The sequence below is a fragment of the Rhineura floridana genome, chromosome 2, assembly GCF_030035675.1.
Source record: "Rhineura floridana isolate rRhiFlo1 chromosome 2, rRhiFlo1.hap2, whole genome shotgun sequence".
Lineage (NCBI taxonomy): Eukaryota > Metazoa > Chordata > Lepidosauria > Squamata > Rhineuridae > Rhineura > Rhineura floridana.
In genome coordinates, this window is record NC_084481.1 from 219055787 (window position 1) to 219075331 (window position 19545).

The 19545-nt window shown below is 46.1% G+C and overlaps 2 protein-coding genes and 1 long non-coding RNA gene across 10 annotated transcripts in view; 2 read left to right on the forward strand and 1 right to left on the reverse strand.

Annotated features, from left to right (window-relative positions):
- The first annotated feature begins 2 nt into the window (after positions 1 to 2).
- LOC133377716 (uncharacterized) lies at positions 3 to 12752 on the forward strand. Its single transcript, XR_009760781.1, has 3 exons — positions 3 to 281; positions 1529 to 1579; positions 11396 to 12752. It is a non-coding gene; the product is annotated as an uncharacterized LOC133377716 (long non-coding RNA).
- Positions 11298 to 15122, reverse strand: FANCF (FA complementation group F). Of its 3 annotated transcripts, none has more exons than XM_061612267.1 (2): positions 14869 to 15122; positions 11298 to 12686 (listed from the first exon to the last, which is right to left on the reverse strand). In XM_061612267.1, exon 2 carries the CDS (start codon positions 12487 to 12489, stop codon positions 11392 to 11394), a length of 1098 nt encoding a protein of 365 aa, XP_061468251.1. In that variant the 5' UTR covers positions 12490 to 12686; positions 14869 to 15122; the 3' UTR covers positions 11298 to 11391. The 3 variants fall into 3 exon arrangements, with proteins under 3 accessions (XP_061468251.1, XP_061468250.1, XP_061468253.1); XM_061612266.1 differs by having other exon boundaries at positions 14703 to 15122; XM_061612269.1 differs by lacking the exon at positions 14869 to 15122 and adding an exon at positions 14502 to 14592.
- The window catches only part of ZFYVE21 (zinc finger FYVE-type containing 21), a 20105-nt gene continuing 15283 nt past the window's right edge, over positions 14724 to 19545 (forward strand). Inside the window, exons 1-3 of one of the 6 annotated variants that reach the window (XM_061612277.1) lie at positions 15329 to 15416; positions 16048 to 16149; positions 17549 to 17599. In XM_061612277.1, the coding sequence (XP_061468261.1) occupies positions 17561 to 17599 (39 nt within the window). In that variant the 5' untranslated portion in view covers positions 15329 to 15416; positions 16048 to 16149; positions 17549 to 17560. Of the gene's footprint in view, positions 15426 to 16047; positions 16150 to 17548; positions 17600 to 19545 lie in introns of all 6 variants that reach the window. The other 5 variants (XM_061612272.1, XM_061612273.1, XM_061612274.1 and 2 more) reach the window with 5 other exon arrangements.

The window sequence follows — 19545 nt, forward strand, 5'->3', positions numbered from 1 at the left end:
AATTAGACAGTAGGCTGATGGGAAGACGAGCAGAAATTTAAGGAGAGAAATTGGTAGCTGACGTTGGTGACTCCGATGTCAGTGGGGCAGTGAATCCGCTCCAGGTTTTAGTCTGAACTTCCAAGAAACTGTCAAGGTACTTTCATTTCATATATTTTGGAAATATCTTTCAGCATCTTGGGGACTTCCTTGAAACTTCAGACTAAACCCAGGAGTGGATCACTTCCCCACTGACATCAGAACCACCAGCTGTTACTGGGTGTTGGCATCATCCAGTTTAGGTAATGAATTATTTTGACATCAGATTTCTGGATAGAGGTGAGAAGTTTGAGGTGTGCTAACAGAAGGCCAGGGAGAAGGCAGTTGCTGTAGTTGAGATGGGAGATGACCGGAGCCTATACCAATTTTCAACAAGAAGGTGGAAGGAATGGCCATGTTTTATTGACTCATGATCAAGTCAAGACTTGAGGAAAATTGATGGTAGAAGCTGCAGAGTCTGAGAAGTAGGCAGAAGTGACAGAAGAGCAGACAAGGCATCCGAGATAGCTGTTACCTGAAATCATGGAAGGATCAAAAGCCAGAGCGTGAGAAGGGTAGGACATGTGTAAAGGAGTCAAGCTGAAAGAGGGAATTTCACAGCAGAAATGCTCAAGGCAGTGCCCGAGGGAGTCAGTCCAAATGCAGTGGTTGGATGATATGGGAGAGAGAAGAGGAGCTAAGGCTGGGTCACAGATGATGCTGTCCCATATTCTGTAGAAATGTAAGGTAGGCATGAGCTTCGAGTCTTCTGCACCTGCTTGGAAGAAAGATGGCTTTTTCTCTTGCTCACAATACTATGTAAAGAAGGGAGGCAGATTCTCCAGGACCTTCAAGTGTGTGAGAGACAAAAGGGCAGGTGCAATGTATTTCTTGGTTATCACAGTTTCTCAATATCTCATACATTTGACCATGAGACGGTATAATGCTGGTTCTCTGCATCACTGTGATCGAAATACATATTAACAGCTCGCAATGAAAAGGGGACTCTTCTAGAAAGGAGAGTCATAGATAAATTTCATGTTTGTTTGCATGTTCGCAGTCTGTTTTGCATGGTTGGAATATACTCTAAAGCAAGGGTGGGGAATCTGAGCTTGATGGTGATGTTGGACTGGACTCCCAAGTCTCATTAGCCCCAGACAGTGTGACCAGTGTCAGAGGTGATGGGAGCTGTAGTTCAACAAATCTGGAGGGCCACAGTTTCAATGTACTATGAAATCTTCTGTTTCAAAAGTCACAGAAAGGAGGTGGTTGTTTAAATGTCAAAAATAACAACAGAGCTTATTTTATTTATTAAATTTATATCCCACCCTTCCTCTCAGAAAGAGCTCATTGGATTGTTTTTCTAGAGAAAAGATTAGGATACCGTTGAAGTAACATGTAACTGTGTTAATTAAGCAGCGAAAGTTGCATTATGTAGTATGTGGTGAATTCTTTCAGTCTTTGGCACAAACTGTCAGATCTTCCCATCTTTTGCATTACTATCTTCCAGTGTCCCAGATGCATGCAGTGCAGTACAAAGTTTGACTTTATAACCAGAAAGGTAAGAAAATGAATGCAAACTGAAATATTAAACAATTGAAATGTCCTTGGCAAGGCTGTGATCCATATGAAGTGATCCTTAATAATAAAATAATAATAATTTAATTTATGTGTCGCCTATCTGGCCAATGGCCACTCTAGGCGACGTACAAATCAGTTGCAGTAAATGCAGCACAATAAAATATACATAAAATACAATATAACAAAGAAACTATAAATAGAAATGATAACAGTTCAGAGTAATAGGCAATTAGTCCTGAAAATTAACCCTCCCCGGAAGTCCCGAAGGCCTGTCTGAACAGCCAGGTCTTCAAGGCTTTGCGGAATACATTCAGGGAAGGGGCATGCCGAAGATCGTACAGGAGGGAGTTCCAGAGAGTGGGGGCCGCCACTGAGAATGCCCTGTCTCTAGTCCCCACCAACCTAGCTGTTTTAGTTGGTGGGACTGAGAGAAGGCCCTGAGTGGCTGATCTTGTCGGGCGGCATAATTGGTGACGCTGGAGGCGCTCCATCAGGTAAACTGGTCCGAAACCGTGTAGGGATTTAAAGGTTAGTACCAACACCTTGAATTGAGCCCGGAAAATAACTGGAAGCCAGTGTAGATCGAATAACACTGGAGTGATGTCTTCCCGGCGGCGACAATTTGTAAGTAGTCGAGCCGCAGCATTTTGTATAAGTTGTAATTTCCGGACCGTTTTCAAGGGTAACCCCACGTAGAACGCATTGCAGTAGTCTAAACGAGAGGTGACCAGGGCATGTACTACCAGTGGGAGCTGATGAGCAGGGAAGTAGGGTTGCAGCCTACGAATGAGGTGTAATTGATACCAGGCTGCCCGGCTCACTGCTGAAATCTGAGCCTCCATGGACAGCCTGGAATCAAGAACAACCCCAAGGCTGCAGACCTGGTCCTTTAGGGGCAATCTTACCCCATTGAACATCAGGTCAACATCTCCCAACCTTCCCTTGTCTCCCACAAGCAGCACCTCAGTCTTATCGGGATTCAACTTCAACCTGTTCCTTCCCATCCATCCACTCACGGATTCCAGGCACTTGGACATGGTCTCCACAGCCAACTCTGGCGAAGATTTAAACGAGAGATAGAGGTGAATGTCATCCGCATATTGGTGACACTGCAGCCCAAATCTCCTAATGATTGTTCCCAGCAGCTTCATATAGATATTAAATAGCATGGGAGAGAGGATAGAGCCCTGTGGCACACCACAATTGAGAGGCCAAGGGTCTGAAACCTCCTCCCCCAATGCTACCTGTTGATGCCTATCAGAGAGAAAGGAATGGAACCACCGTAATACAGTGCCTCCCATTCCCAATCCCTCCAGGCGATGTAAAAGGATACTGTGGTCAACAGTATCAAAAGCCGCTGAAAGATCGAGGAGGACAACAAAAGGTGAATTCTCCCCTATCTAATGCCCTCCTCATATCATCAACCAGAGCGACCAAGGCTGTTTCAGTTCCATGTCCAGTCCTGAAACCCGATTGGTATGGATCCAAATAATCCGTTTCATCCAAGTGTGTCGACAACTGATTAGCCACCACTCGCTCAATGACCTTGCCCAAGAATGGTAAATTCGAAATTGGGTGAAAGTTATTCAAAACCTGGGGATCCAAGGAGGGCTTCTTTAAGATGGGCTTTACAATTGCCTCCTTGAGGGCTAATGGCATTACACCCTCCTTCAAGGATGCATTGACCACCGCCTTGATCCCCTCGCCCAGTTTCTCTTTGCAGCTCACCAGGAGCCACGATGGACAAGGATCATTTAGACAGGTGGTAGGCTTCAGTCGAGAGCACCTTGTCCACATCCTCAGAAGGGAGAGGCCGAAACCGATCCCACTTGACTGGCTTGCAACTGGCCAACTCTGATTCACTCACTGCATCCACGGCGTACGGGATCGAGCTCCGTAAATGTTCGATTTTGTCAGCAAAGTGCTTTGCTAACTTGTCACAGGAGGTCTTGGACTGCTCCAAGGGTTCCTGAGCAACTGGACCGACCAGGCTTCGGACCACTTGGAACAACCTCCTGGGACAGCACTCTGCTGACGCAATAGAGGTAGCAAAGAACTTCTTTTCTGCCTTTATTGCCACTTGATAGGCAGTTACTGCTGCTCTAACCTGTGTCCGGACATCTTCGGAACGGGATTTCCGCCACCGGCGCTCTAGTTGTCTCACCTCCTGTCTCAGATTACGCAACCGTGGTGTGTACCATGGTGCTAACTGAGTTCTGTTCAGGGGGAGAGGACGTTTCGGTGCCACCCGGTCCAGAGCCCTGGTGATCCCTTCATTCCACTCTAACACCAGGGAGTCAACCGAGCGGCCTTCAGCAGGTTCCAATTCCCCAAGCGCAGTCAGGAATCCTTCTGGATCCATCAGGCGTCTGGGGCGGACCATTCTAATAGGTCCTTTTCCCCTGCGGAGGGTGTGAGGCATCAAGAAGTCTATATTTACCAGGTAGTGATCTGACCATGACACAGGGGTGAAAGAAGCAACCCCCAACTTCAGAGCACTTCCCTCCCCTCTCAGGACAAACATAAGGTCGAGAGCATGACCGGCTACATGGGTGGGCCCAGTATTACTAAGGTGCAGTTCCCAGGAAGCCATGGTTTCCAGGAAATCCCGAGGGGCCCCAGTGAGAGTGGTCTCGGCATGCACGTTGAAGTCACTCAGCACCAATAATTCTGGGGACAACGCCCGTACAGCCGAGACCACCTCGAGCACCTTGGCCAGGGAGTCTGCTGTGCAGCGGGGTGGGCGGTACACCAGCAGGATCCCCAAACTGCCCTTCGGGCCCAACCTCCAGTACATGCAATCAACAAACTTAGTCCTATGTAGAGGAGGTCTGGTAAAAACTAAAGACTCCCGGTAGATGACTGCCACACCCCCTCCCCGCCTTCCCACCCTCGGCTGCTGTGCATAACGGAAACCAGGTGGACACATGGCCTCAAGAATGGCAGCTGTGGCCTCATCCAACCAGGTCTCCGTAATACATGCCAGGTCTGCCTGTCCATCCAAGATTGTATCATGGATGTGTTATGTTTTTTGTACCACAGACCTGGCATTACACAACAACAGTCGAAGGTTGGTAGGAAACGTGCCTCCCCCAGTTATCGTCTGGTTTTGGACAGACCCGGAACATGGGATGGGTACTAAGCATCTATCCTGCGTTCCCCTAATCTGGCATGGTCTGCCCTCAGTACCACTCCGGCGTCTGCCTTGCTACAACTGGGCTGGGTTTTTTGGGGGGGACGACGATGACAGTTTTTCAGAGTACTGCTAATAGACAGTGATAGAAGCTCCTCTCTAATTTTAAATATGACTTGTCCATTTTACTCTTAGAGCTGCTGCAGTGTGAACTATATTGAAAGCCCCACACACTGTGTGCACATTTCAGTCACAGCCATTGTCAGTGGGCATCCTTTAGCAAAACATGAATGAACCACAATGAGCTTTGAACTTGTGCTGTTATTCCCATCTCCCTGCCCTACCCAAAATCACTTCCTGTGTGGCCAGGAGAAGGAGTTTGGAAACTGTTCACTTTTCTTTAACTGCAGTTTGTTGTTTCATCTGGACAAACTGTGGTGAACGTTAACTAGGGTTTGGTTCAGTGAAACCGTAATTACTCTTAAGCATAGTTTGCTCGTTGAGACCAAATGACAAAATGTGGTTAAACAAAACAGAAACTTTCCAACTCCCATCTGTGGGAAAGGAAGAGTGGCAAGCATGAGTCAGAAGCACATTGCAATATGTTATTGTTAAGCTATTGTTTAGGGTGACTCACAACTGTGACCACTAGCCAGACCACATTAATTAGTAAGTATTGTCACACAACATCTTTGGCTTTTTTAAAAATTGTGGAGTGGGTAACTTTGGTACATTCTTAATCTCTTAAGAATTCGCCTTTTCGGTGGCTGCCCCTAGGCTATGGAACTCCCTTCCAAGTGAGGTGCGATTAGCTCCCTCCTTGCCGTCTTTCCGGCGACAAGTAAAGACTGTTTTATTTCAACGGGCATTTGGGATAGAGAACGACCAAGATTAAATGGCATAGGATTGGTGTCTACAGTATATGATTTTATTATTTTAAATTGTCCGCTGTTTTTAACGTATGTTTTATGGTTTTTAATTTTTCTCATAGTTTAATTCTATTTTAATTGTATATTTCTGTATGTTTTAATGGTGTTGTTTTTAGTTGTAAGCCGCTCTGAGTCCTATTGGAAAAAGGGCGGGGTAGAAATAAAGTTTATTATTATTATTATTAATCTCTAATCAGCTTTTTTTAAGACTTGCAACACATAAGTTGTTGCTTTTAAATCACCCTGGGAAGCAGTGACCCCTCCCTTATAGTGTGATAACTAGATGTGCAGAGGCTGAGATACAGCACACACCATAGCATGTTACATTGTGACACTAACGTACAGGTTTCTGCTTTTCCACTGAGCCTTGTAAAACCCAATAATCTCACTGTACTATAGAGGCTGTACCTTGCTGATCCTTTACATGACTATTGCCAAAACTCGGATATAAGGGTGTGCCCATCACTTGCTGTGTGGAGATTTGGTTTGATAAAGATTGCTTGGGAAGGAATCCTGCTGGAAGGAAAGGTAATCAAGAAGGCTGGTTCCTCTTAGTAACAACACTCGTGGAAAGTGTCCTGCAATAAGAAGTAACCGTCAAAAACCAGATCAAGGTGGAGGACGAGCCCTGTACCATTGCAGGAGATTTGCCTGTAACCTCATTGGGTCTGTTCTATTGTATTTTAGGCAATAGCTGAAACCATTTTGAGCCGAAGCATTTCTGTGGTTGCACTTGCTTGAGATGTCAGTGTAACAACATGCCAAAGCAGTGTTCAAGGAGCGAGTGATTGACTCAGCAAGTTGAGACTGTAATGCTGCAAGCCCATGGACATTAACTTTGGAATAAGCCTCACTTAACTCAATGGAACTTAATTTCTGAGTTAGAACATGCCATAGTAGAATTTATTTCTTAATTCTTGCATCCTGCCCCTCCTCTCAAAAGGAGTACAGAGCTGTTAACAATATCAAAATAGCACTCAACAGCAAAATACCGTTAGCGTTGTATCATAACTAGATATGAAAGCGGAACTGAGTAACAATAGTAGAGATGGCAAAAACCATAGGATTATTTTTTTAAAAATGCCAATAGATTAAAAAATACAAACAGAAAAGTTTTTACCTTGTGCTTAAATGCACCTCAAGCGGGGACAACAGAATGTTATTTGGAAGCAGCAGCAGGCAGGACTGCCCTGCACAACATTGTTCTTTGTTACCAAAGCTCTCTCCTTTGGAGTAACTTCCTAGTTTAGCCCAGGGATTAGCTAGGTTCTCTTGTTGCCTTTTGGAAAACTGAACATATGAAGCTCAACGTACACCAACTCTGATCCATCTGGATCCTGGATCCAGTTCCAGGGTCTGGGTCTTGGACCTTTAGTGTGCAAGCCTGGTTCACACCACATATGGCTTACCTTGACTGTGTGAATGTGCTGGCTTCCTGAGAGGAGTTTGCCTCCACTTAGGTCCTCCCAGGGATTTTTAGGACAATACGGAGTGGCAGCTAAGCCAAAGTTAAGCCCAGTGTATCATCCAAATCTGGGATTGTGGTTAAAGTCTCTCCTCCTTAACCATGGCCAGGGGTGGCTGGTAGGGCAGAAGGCAGAGAGGCCAAGCAGTAGGTAGGGCCAGAGCCAACTCATTCCAGTTTTGTCCATTCTTTTCCCTGCTGACCTCTACAAGGTGCAGCAAAATGGGAGAACCCTGGGCAAAATAGGGAGGGGAGAGAGAGAGCAGGAAGCAAAGGAGTAGGGAAAAAATAATAATATCCAATGCATTTTAGACCTCTCAGGTTCTTCATCTCTTCATCAGGGAGTTTCATGTGAGATGTCTGGGCTCCTGGGAGGAAGGGTGGGATATAAATTTAATAAATAAAATACAGAAGTTCCATCTTATGTTATACTTCCTCTACTTTCCCTCTACTGTTAACAGGCAAAGTGAACTAATTCTAGTTTTGTCTACATTCTTTTCCTTGCTGAGTTTTACAAGGGCAACACTGAAACCAAGGAGGAAGCTGACATGAACCAGTGTCTGCTGCCATCACCTGTAACCACAGGACAAACGTTTGCTACCTTGGCTTAGCTGCCTCACCAAAAAGCCCAGGGAGAAGTAAAGTGGGTGCCATCTCCTCAAGGCATTTGTCCTAAGCCATAGTTTGGCTTTGTGTGGCGTGCAAACGCGGCCTACCTACAGTCTCTCCTCAAAGGCATCTTAAATTGTGCTAGTAAACTCGCAGAAGAAATTGTAAAAAACACTTTCATGAAACAGTGTATATATTAATTAATAATGCATGAATTATGTATGAATTAATACAATAGTTTCCTGTTTTGTTTATAGCCTTTAAATTTTGTTCTTCAGTAGAAAAGACAATAAGGGATGCTGAAAAAGAATTTGAGGAGCACATTGCTAAGAACATAAAAACCAACAACAAAAAATTCTATAAATACATTCAAAGCAGGAGACCATCTAGGGAGACAATTGGACCCTTGGATGATAAGGGAGTCAAAGGTGTACTAAAGAACGATAAGGAGATTGCAGAGAAGCTAAATAAATTCTTTGCATCTGTCTTCACAGTGGAAGATATAAGGCAGATCCCTGAACCTGAACTAACATTTGCAAGAAGGGATTCTGAGGAACTAAGACAAATAGTGGTAACGAGAGAGGAAGTTCTAAGCTTAATGGACAATATAAAAACTGACAAATCACCGGGCCCGGATGGCATCCACCCGAGAGTTCTCAAAGAACTCAAAGGTGAAATTGCTGATCTGCTAACTAAAATATGTAACTTGTCCCTCGGGTCCTCCTCCGTGCCTGAGGACTGGAAAGTGGCAAATGTAACGCCAATCTTCAAAAAGGGATCCAAAGGGGATCCCGGAAATTACAGGCCAGTTAGCTTAACTTCTGTCCCTGGGAAACTGGTAGAAAGTATTATTAAAGCTAGATTAACTAAGCACATAGAAGAACAAGCCTTGCTGAAGCAGAGCCAGCATGGCTTCTGCAAGGGAAAGTCCTGTCTCAGTAACCTATTAGAATTCTTTGAGAGTGTCAACAAGCATATAGATAGAGGTGATCCAGTGGACATAGTGTACTTAGACTTTCAAAAAGCGTTTGACAAGGTACCTCACCAAAGGCTTCTGAGGAAGCTTAGCAGTCATGGAATAAGAGGAGAGGTCCTCTTGTGGATAAGGAATTGGTTAAGAAGCAGAAAGCAGAGAGTAGGAATAAACGGACAGTTCTCCCAATGGAGGGCTGTAGAAAGTGGAGTCCCTCAAGGATCGGTATTGGGACCTGTACTTTTCAACTTGTTCATTAATGACCTAGAATTAGGAGTGAGCAGTGAAGTGGCCAAGTTTGCTGACGACACTAAATTGTTCAGGGTTGTTAAAACAAAAAGGGATTGCGAAGAGCTCCAAAAAGACCTCTCCAAACTGAGTGAATGGGCGGAAAAATGGCAAATGCAATTCAATATAAACAAGTGTAAAATTATGCATATTGGAGCAAAAAATCTTAATTTCACATATACGCTCATGGGGTCTGAACTGGCGGTGACCGACCAGGAGAGAGACCTCGGGGTTGTAGTGGACAGCACGATGAAAATGTCGACCCAGTGTGCGGCAGCTGTGAAAAAGGCAAATTCCATGCTAGCAATAATTAGGAAAGGTATTGAAAATAAAACAGCCAATATCATAATGCCGTTGTATAAATCTATGGTGCGGCCGCATTTGGAATACTGTGTACAGTTCTGGTCGCCTCATCTCAAAAAGGATATTATAGAGTTGGAAAAGGTTCAGAAGAGGGCAACCAGAATGATCAAGGGGATGGAGTGACTCCCTTACGAGGAAAGGTTGCAGCATTTGGGGCTTTTTAGTTTAGAGAAAAGGCGGGTCAGAGGAGACATGATAGAAGTGTATCAAATTATGCATGGCATTGAGAAAGTGGATAGACAAAAGTTCTTCTCCCTCTCTCATAATACTAGAACTCGTGGACATTCAAAGAAGCTGAATGTTGGAAGATTCAGGACAGACAAAAGGAAGTACTTCTTTACTCAGCGCATAGTTAAACTATGGAATTTGCTCCCACAAGATGCAGTAATGGCCACCAGCTTGGATGGCTTTAAAAGAAGATTAGACAAATTCATGGAGGACAGGGCTATCAATGGCTACTAGCCAAGATGGCTGTGCTGTGCCACCCTAGTCAGAGGCAGCATGCTTCTGAAAACCAGTTGCCGGAAGCCTCAGGAGGGGAGAGTGTTCTTGCACTCGGGTCCTGCTTGCGGGCTTCCCCCAGGCACCTGGTTGGCCACTGTGAGAACAGGATGCTGGACTAGATGGGCCACTGGCCTGATCCAGCAGGCTCTTCTTATGTTCTTATGTTCTTAAGGCTCCCACAACAACTTACACAAGATCAAAAACAAACAAGGCAGCCCTTGCCCTCAGGCTTATGTTCTAAAAGAAATGGGACCCAAAGAAAAAGGAACAAGGTGGGAAGGGGAAGACAAGTTCTTATAATGGCCACTAAGTTGTATACCCATTACATTCCTAAAAATCAGAGCTTTCTGCTTTTGGGGGTAAAAAAAATGTCCTAGTCCTCAGGGTTGCAGATCTAAGTTCAAAAGGTAAAGCCATTCAGTACCCGTATTTCCTTTCTAGTGACCAGGAAGAGGAATTTTGCTGTTAATCTGGCCATTGCTATACTTTTTAAAATATAGTCCCCAAGTTGCCATGATCTTTGAGTTGGGAGAGATGAGTCTAAAGCAGGAATGGCAAACCTGTGGCCATCCAGATGGTGCTAGACGTCAACTTCCATAATCCCTGACCATTGGCCATGTTGACTGGGGCTGGTTTAGGCCCAACAATGCCTGGAGGGCCACAAGTTCCACCCCTGGGTGTAAAGTGGACAGAGGAGGGGAGCAAACCTGTGGCCCTCCCAGTGTTGAGCTATGAGCAATGGGACTGAATTAGTATTGACTATAACAAGTCCCACCTAGATCAGTGGTATTACTGAAGCAGCATTAATGTATTATGTCATGTTTGTTTTCTCTTACTTGATTCCCTTTATGACCTAAGCCTCTATGATTCTGTCCACAGCTGACAGGTGCCTTGCTGTAGCCTTTATTCTGGCAAACAAATCTGCAGCTTTGCATAATCACAGCCCACAAGCAGCCAATATCATCCAGCAGTGAGTAGATAATCTACTCTAACATGGTGAAGCAGCCTGCTTTGGACTTAATTGGCCTGATGTTAAAGAAGAGAGGGACTGGGAAGTTTAATGCTAACTAGAACTGGGGAGACTAGAATTTGAGTGCTAATGTCCAGAGGTTTTTTTTTTAATTCAAGACATTTTAGACTCCACATTAAAAAAATACTGCAATTGAAATTCTGCAAGTTTGAACAGTTCTGTTTTAAATTTTGCATGCAATCCTAATTTCTTTTACAACAATTTATTCTGATGTTGCTAGTCCCAGGGAGAAGCAAGGAGTTATGTAGGACACCAGAAGCCTCAACCAATCACTTCCTGACTTCTGAGACTTCAGCAAGAACACTTGCACACTTCCAAGCCCATCTTCACAGCCCTGACATACAGAGACATTTGTTTTTTGAAAGAAAAACAGTAAACCAGGACAACTCAAGTTCACAAGAAACTAAATTCTGCATCCAGTACTGAAGTTTTTAATTTTTCTAGCCTTGCCATAAATTGCCACAAACAAGATGCTGAATTAGATCTTCGTTTTTCCTTCTAGGTTTTCAATGCTGTTGGCTGGGTCCTCACAAATGACTGGGGAAGAGTTCTCCTGAGCTTCTTCTCTGATGCAGGCTTCTCCACATCCAGGAGGAGGTCAGTCCAAACACTCAAGCCTCGGACTTCAAAATCTCCATCCTGAGCTTTCAGGTGTCTTAGCTGGGTCAGTATTGTATTCTTAAGAGGCTCCGACTCCTGGTAGAGGCAGCCAATACGTTCCCTCATCTCCTGCCAAGGCACTTCATCCTTTTCTAGGCCGCTGGCCCTCCACTCCCCATGCAGTGGGTCATAACTGAGGCGGCTTCCCCAGGTGGATAAGAGGGTCAAGTAGGGGGTGCACAGCTCAGGGTAACGGCCACAAAGTGAGGCCACCCACGTGGCAGGCAGCAGGCGGCAAAAAGTAGCAAGGCGGACTGGGTCTCCTCCCAGCAGCAGCCATGGGAGCAGCGTTGCTTTGGCTTCCACTTCCCCTCCGGGCTCCAACAGCGCCACTGCCACAGCCTTATATAGAGTGGGACCACAGGGCAGCTGCTCCAGGAGGGTCGAGGCAGAAGGAGAAATGTTGCAGCTTCCTTCACCATCCTTATAGCCTTCCTCCTGCAGCCGTGAAAGCAACAGTTGAGCCTGGGATCTAACTGGTAGGTATTTCCACTGCTCAGCGGTGGATGCCTCAGTAGGAGGCACCAAAGAGAGGAGAAGCTGGGAGGCAGCCCTCCGCCTTGCCAAGAGGGGGATGAAGGGCTCCTCCCCTCCTGCTGCTGGGAGCAAGAGGATGCGTAAGAGCTGGTAGCGGGCAGTGGAGGGCAGCGCCCGGTTTTCCAACAGCGCCAATCCCATTAGCTCTGGGCAGCGCTTCAAATGGCTGAGGCTGAGAGGGCCTGCCCGGCGTAGGCGTCGCTCCAAAGCTGCCTGGAGCCCGGGCTGAGCAGGGAGGCGGCTGTGGAGTTGGTGGAAGAAGCGCCCCCAGCTCAGAGCTCGCTTCAGAGTTGCCGGGTCCCAGCTTTGCACCAGGCCCAAGCGAGATGCCGCCAAGAGACTGGGCAACTGCTCGGCTTGTGAAAGCAGCGTCTCCATGGCAACAGGCCCAACCTTCATGTTTCCAGTGAACCCCAGACAGCAAGTTGCTCCGATGCTCACTAGGTCTGCTGCATGCTCCACAAAAATGTCAAATCCAAACTTTATCTTCTGCACCACGTTGGGTGAAACGTCAGCTCTCAGTTTGGGCTGCTGCTCTATCAGTCAGTACAGGCACTTACTTGGGAAAGCATCTTCTGTGCAAATGTAAGCAATGCCTGCAAATTAAAGAAGAGAACTCTGGAATGACAGGCTTCTTATGGCAACCAGGCTGAAGGCTATATCAACAGTGTTGGTTTTCATGGGGGTAACTGCACAGAGACTTCAAAATCAGTTTGGATATTGTATGCAGTGGTATATCAAAATATGGGAATTTGCAACATTAAAGATTACTTGGATTTTATGGGTAAGGCAAGGGGTACAAAATAGATTTCAAGTAAAAAGACACATGTCACGAGCTGACTTGGCAGCTGCCAGCAGGATTAATTAGTTTACTGAAAGGGAGGAATCCTTCTCTGAGGAAGGCACACAACTAAAGAATAAAAAGGCACCTGACGGCCTTTCCAGGGATGCTCCTGAACAGAGAGAGAAAGCAGGTAGAGGGGATAGCTTTGGGAAGGGGAGAGCCAGAAAAGGGAGGGGGAGAGATATCCCAAAAGAAAGAGTCTGGAAGGAAGAGAAGCAGAAAACAGAGACAGAGGGGAAAGCTGGTGGGAAGCTCTACCCCAGAGGGGGAGAACAGAAGTATCAGGAGTTGGTAAGGAACTCTGGAGGCTAGGAAGCCTGCAGCAGTGGGCTTCAGGGAGTGGAGAATGGATTACATAAAACAGGGAAGTTAGGCTAAAGAAAAGCCAGGGAAGGGTAAAAGTACTTATTGGAGGGAATAAAGAATACAAACTGACAGGATCAATGGTGAAATGAGCGCCCAGCCATGTGAGAGCAAGGCACCGGCCAGATGGTCTCAGAAAGTAAGATACCCTCTGAGGGTCTGACGGTCCTTGGGACTGAGAGAGGGGGCAGGGACTGACAATACATTTCAAAGTGGGTTAGCAACGCCCACTGGAGCCTCATGCCCTCCCCAACAAAGACATAGCTTCATGAAGCGGAGCATCTTGCTCTTCCCCCAAAAAATCAGAATTAAAATTTTGCGGAATAAGTGTAGTGCACAAATATGCAAAATTAGAGAAACCAGATGCACCACTTGCAGAACTGATTTATTGGGGCTCATATTTTTCAACATGCATGTAGCCATGGATAAACTCCACATCTCCTAGAGACCCATGAAACACATGCGTAGAAGTATATTTCTCAACAGAATTGGGTCTGCCGTACTTGTACGGATATTGCAGAGAAAGGCAGAGCTGCAAACCAATTTGGGTCTTCCCAGCAGGGCTTTTCCCAGAAATTTCAGTAATTCCAGTAAGGGGAATGCCATCTAAAACTAGGCTTAGCTTCTGGTATTGCAAAGTGTTGTAGTTTTTGTCTTAGAATAAATGAAGCACTAAAATGATTCAGAAGAGAAAGAACAGCATTGACAGGTGATTTGCAAGCCAGCAAGAATGACATACTTTTTTTGGATGTCAACTCATGTGACATTATTTCTGGTTCACCTTTTTCCATCCAAAGTTGCATTTTATTCAACTGATCCAGAAAGGGGACCAGCAGAGAATTCATACAAAGTGGGAGGCTCAGATCGACAACAAGAAGCCATACATTTGAACAAAGAAAGAGCAGTGAGATCTTCTGACTATTAAGTGGCAGGTTGTAGATGTTTGTCCTCCCAACCTTATAATACAAAATCTCTTAGCCATGATAAGGGTTCACGAACTTCACTTTTGTTATCCATTTGTTAGTCCCCACAGCACAGGAATATAATTTAAGCATGCATGAACAACCGCAAATATCAAGGATTTATTTAAAACAAAGTGAAGATGAACAACGTGGCAGCCACGCAGAAGCCAGCAAACTCACGCCCCACCAAGAGAAATCCAAGTGCCAGTGTAGTGCAACAGTTAAGAGTGGCGGATTATGACCTGAGATACCAGGGTTCGAACTCAGCCATGTCCTGGGCCAGTCTCTGTCTCTCAGGCTAGCCTCCCTTACGGGGTTGTTGTGAAGATGAAATGAAGGAGAGAGCCATATGCGCCTCCTTGAGCTCCTTAGAAGAAAAGTGATATTGAAATATAATAAATGAATAAACAACGTTAAATGGCTTTTTGTCCCTCTGTACTTACAGAACAACCGCGTTACCACACGCGACGACCTACTACGCTGTAACTGCAGCCTCGGTCACGCAACGCCACTGAGCGCGAGTACCGCGCTCAGCAACGTCCACAGCGAAACGGGCTCAACCCATTGGCCAGAAGACAGCAGAGCCCGCGCAAGGAATGAGCCACTCACAGAACGTGCATAGCGGAGTTCGCAGCCAATCGGAAACGAGGAAATGGCTCTCCCTCTCTTCCCCGCCCCTGAAGAACGTTCCTCGCTCGAGTCCTGGGACCGACGGACGTCCTACCCAAAGCTGCGCCCGCTATCACTCTTCTGTCCCCTTTTCCTTTCTTCCCCTTTCACGTTCCTGTTTTACGTGCGGCACACGGATAACGGGATTGGTTGAGACGCCTGACATCAACGTGGGAGGGAGGAGATGTTCCTGAGCCCCACCTTGCGGTGGAAAGAACAACAGATGAGAGGGGAGGAAGTCTCATCTGCTTTCATTGGTTCATCCTTAACCGAGGCGACGCCTATTGGGTAGCTGCTGTGAGCGAGTGGCTTTGGGCAAGTCGCCGTGGGGCGGCTGCGGTGGCTGTGAGGCGAAAATGTCGGGCCGCGAGGCCCTCGATGGCAAGAAGTTGGTTCGTTCGCCTAGCGGTCTCCGGATGGTACCCGAGAGCCGGGCCGCGCGGAGCCCCTTTGGATTGGAAGAGCCGCCGTGGGTGCCCGACAAGGAGGTATCGGAGGTGGGGCAGGGCAGCTGGGGCAGAGCGAGGGACCGAACCCTCTCCTTCCCCTCACTGATGTCCTGTCTCCCGCCGAAGCTTTCCCAGAAAGGAGAGGAGCCCCCCGACCCTAATTGCGCTCTCTATCTCCGGGTTTTCCACCTCAGAGTTTCCTCGTCCCGGGTTTCTTCCCTTCCTCGGCTGGAAAGAAGGGCCTGTTCTATTTGTTGGCGTAGGAGCCCTTTTCGGAATATTCGCGTATCTGGATGCGTTTTAACTCCCCGCAAGTAGAAAGCCAACAGCACTGCATGCCGGGTTTGTGCTAGAGCTGGGGGGGGGGAGCATATGGCCTTCGAAGTGTTGTTGGGCTCGAGTTCCTGTCATCCCCAGCCACTTGGAGCTCAGCAACGTCTGGAGAGCCACAGATTTCTCATTCCTGGACTTGAAACTGATGTGCTAGCTTTTTGTCTGCAGGTTTTTTTGAGTGGGGAGAAATCTGTGTGTGCCTGCGTGTTTTAGTGGAGGAGTATTCAAAAGCTGTATATCTCACCTGTAATCTGAAGTCTGTTGTGGTGGTAACCTAGTCTATTATTTTCTCCACCTTACTCTGCAATGTGTTTTTGTCTGGCCCCATCCTCACCAGAACCAGCTCTGAAGATCATGCATACCACCTCCCTCTCTGCATCTCTCTCAACTTTGCCCCATCAATGTGCATGGTGTTTTACGTAGAATAGCAAATAAAAAGGCAAGTCCCTACCATAAGTAGCATGCAGTCAAAATGTGATATTGGAAGAGCGGAGTCAGCAGAGAAATGGAGAAAAGACCCGGGAAGAATAGACATTTAGTTCAGTTACAGGCACATAGGCTTTGTTTCACTAGGGGCTAAGGGTTAAGCCAGAGGCCTCACAGAATAGGTGAATTTCAAGGAGAGTTGGAGGAGTTGTAGAGTTGGAGGGGGCATATAAGGCCACCGAGTCCAGCCCCCTGCTTAATGCAGGAACCCAATTTAAAGCATACCTGAGGGGGGGCATCATCTAAGGCACTGTTCTTCAACTTTGTGCCCCCAGATATTGTTGGACTACAACACCCATCATCCCCAGCCGGCTTAGCTACTGGGCAAGATATCATGAGAGCTGTAGTCCAAGAACATCTGGGGACCCAAAGTTGAAAAACACTGATCTAAGGAAAGCATCTGGGAAGGGGTTCCAGGTATAAAGGGCAGCAAGGGAAAATATGTGGAATCGTAACAGCTACATGAGCTGTCCAGATAGCTGGAAGTGCTGGAGTTGGAGGAGTCAAGGTCACAGTCTGGGATATTTCAGGATACATGGATAGCAATAGTGGCCAGTGTGGTGAGCCAGAGTTGCAAAGCTGCCCTCCCAATGCTGACGTCACTGCAGCTTACAGAGTGGTGAGTGGCAGTGGTGAGGTGAGGGCTGTGTGGATGTACCAGATTGGTTCTGCTGTTTCTTCTTGGATGTAACAGATTGCCTCTGCTGGTGTGTCTGTGCAGCCCCAATCTTGACGCTGCCCTGTCCATCCTCCCCAGCTGTAGTGATGCCAGTGTTGAGAGTGTAGCTCTGTGGCTCTGCCTGCCACACAGCCGCTACTGGAAAGGAGAGATAAGGAAAGTCAAGGCTATGGTGGGCTTTGAAGGTAAGGACCAGGAGTTTGTGCTGGATATAGGAACTGATGGGAAGCCAGAGCAAAGATCTAAGGAGATGTGTAGGCATCATCCGGTTTAGGTAATGAATTATTTTATGTTTTATTGACTCATGATCAAGTCAAGACTGAAGGAAAATTGAAGGTAGAAGCTGCAGAGTCTCAGAAGTAGGCAGAAGTCACAGAAGAGCAGACAAGGCATCAGAGATAGCTGCTACCTGAAATCATGAAAGGATCAAAAGCCAGTGTGAGAAGAGTAGGACATGTGTAAAGGAGTCACGTTGAAAGGCAGAATTTCACAGCCGAAATGCTCGAAGACAGGCAGTCAGGAGGGAGTCAGTCCAAATGCAGAGGTCGGAGGAGGATATATATAACTGTGTTAATTAAGCAGCGAGAGTTGCATTATGTAGTATGTGGTGAATTCTTTCAGTCTTTGGCACAGACTGTCAGATCTTCCCATCTTTTGCATTACTATCTTCCAGTGTCCCAGATGCATGCAGTGCAGTACAAAGTTTGACTTTATAACCAGAAAGGTAAGAAAATAACGCGAACTGAAATATTAAACAATTGAAATGTCCTTGGCAAGGTCACTGGCTGTGATCCAGAGTTATCCATTCTAAATGACTATTCCTTAGACCAGTTGGTCATGGAACCGACCAGAGGGACGGCAACCCTGGACTTAATCCTCAGTGGGGACCGGGACCTGGTGCGAGATGTAAGTGTTGTTGAACCGATTGGGAGCAGTGACCATAGTGCTATTAAATTAAACATACATATAAATGGCCAATTGCCTAGAAAATCCAACACGGTCACATTTGACTTCAAAAGAGGAAACTTCACAAAAATGAGGGGATTGGTAAAAAGAAAGCTGAAAAACAAAGTCCAGAGGGTCACATCACTCGAAAATGCTTGGAAGTTGTTTAAAAACACTCTATTAGAAGCTCAACTGGAGTGCATACCGCAGATCAGAAAAGGTACCGCCAGGGCCAAGAAGATGCCAGCATGGTTAACAAGCAAAGTCAAGGAAGCTCTTAGAGGCAAAAAGTCTTCCTTCAGGAAATGGAAGTCTTATCCGAATGAAGAAAATAAAAAAGAACACAAACTCTGGCAAAAGAAATGCAAGAAGACAATAAGGGATGCTAAAAAAGAATTTGAGGAGCACATTGCTAAGAACATAAAAACCAACAACAAAAAATTCTATAAATACATTCAAAGCAGGAGACCATCTAGGGAGGCGATTGGACCCTTGGATGATAAGGGAGTCCAAGGTGTACTAAAGAACGATAAGGAGATTGCAGAGAAGCTAAATGAATTCTTTGCATCTGTCTTCACAGTGGAAGATATAAGGCAGATCCCTGAACCTGAACTAACATTTGCAAGAAGGGATTCTGAGGAACTGAGACAAATAGTGGTAACGAGAGAGGAAGTTCTAAGCTTAATGGACAATATAAAAACTGACAAATCACCGGGCCCGGATGGCATCCACCCGAGAGTTCTCAAAGAACTCAAATGTGAAATTGCTGATCTGCTAACTAAAATATGTAACTTGTCCCTCGGGTTCTCCTCCGTGCCTGAGGACTGGAAAGTGGCAAATGTAACGCCAATCTTCAAAAAGGGATCCAGAGGGGATCCCGGAAATTACAGGCCAGTTAGCTTAACTTCTGTCCCTGGGAAACTGGTAGAAAGTATTATTAAAGCTAGATTAACTAAGCACATAGAAGAACAAGCCTTGCTGAAGCAGAGCCAGCATGGCTTCTGCAAGGGAAAGTCCTGTCTCAGTAACCTATTAGAATTCTTTGAGAGTGTCAACAAGGATATAGATAGAGGTGATCCAGTGGACATAGTGTACTTAGACTTTCAAAAAGCTTTTGACAAGGTACCTCACCAAAGACTTCTGAGGAAGCTTAGCAGTCATGGAATAAGAGGAGAGGTCCTCTTGTGGATAAGGAATTGGTTGAGAAGCAGAAAGCAGAGAGTAGGAATAAACGGACAGTTCTCCCAATGGAGGGCTGTAGAAAGTGGAGTCCCTCAAGGATCGGTATTGGGACCTGTACTTTTCAACTTGTTCATTAATGACCTAGAATTAGGAGTGAGCAGTGAAGTGGCCAAGTTTGCTGACAACACTAAATTGTTCAGGGTTGTTAAAAAGGGATTGCGAAGTGCTCCAAAAAGACCTCTCCAAACTGAGTGAATGGGTGGAAAAATGGCAAATGCAATTCAATATAAACAAGTGTAAAATTATGCATATTGGAGCAAACAATCTTAATTTCACATATACGCTCATGGGGTCTGAACTGGCGGTGACCGACCAGGAGAGAGACCTCAGGGTTGTAGTGGACAGCATAATGAAAATGTCGACCCAGTGTGCGACAGCTGTGAAAAAGGCAAATTCCATGCTAGGGATAATTAGGAAAGGTATTGAAAATAAAACAGCCGATATCATAATGCCGTTGTATAAATCTATGGTGCGGCCGCATTT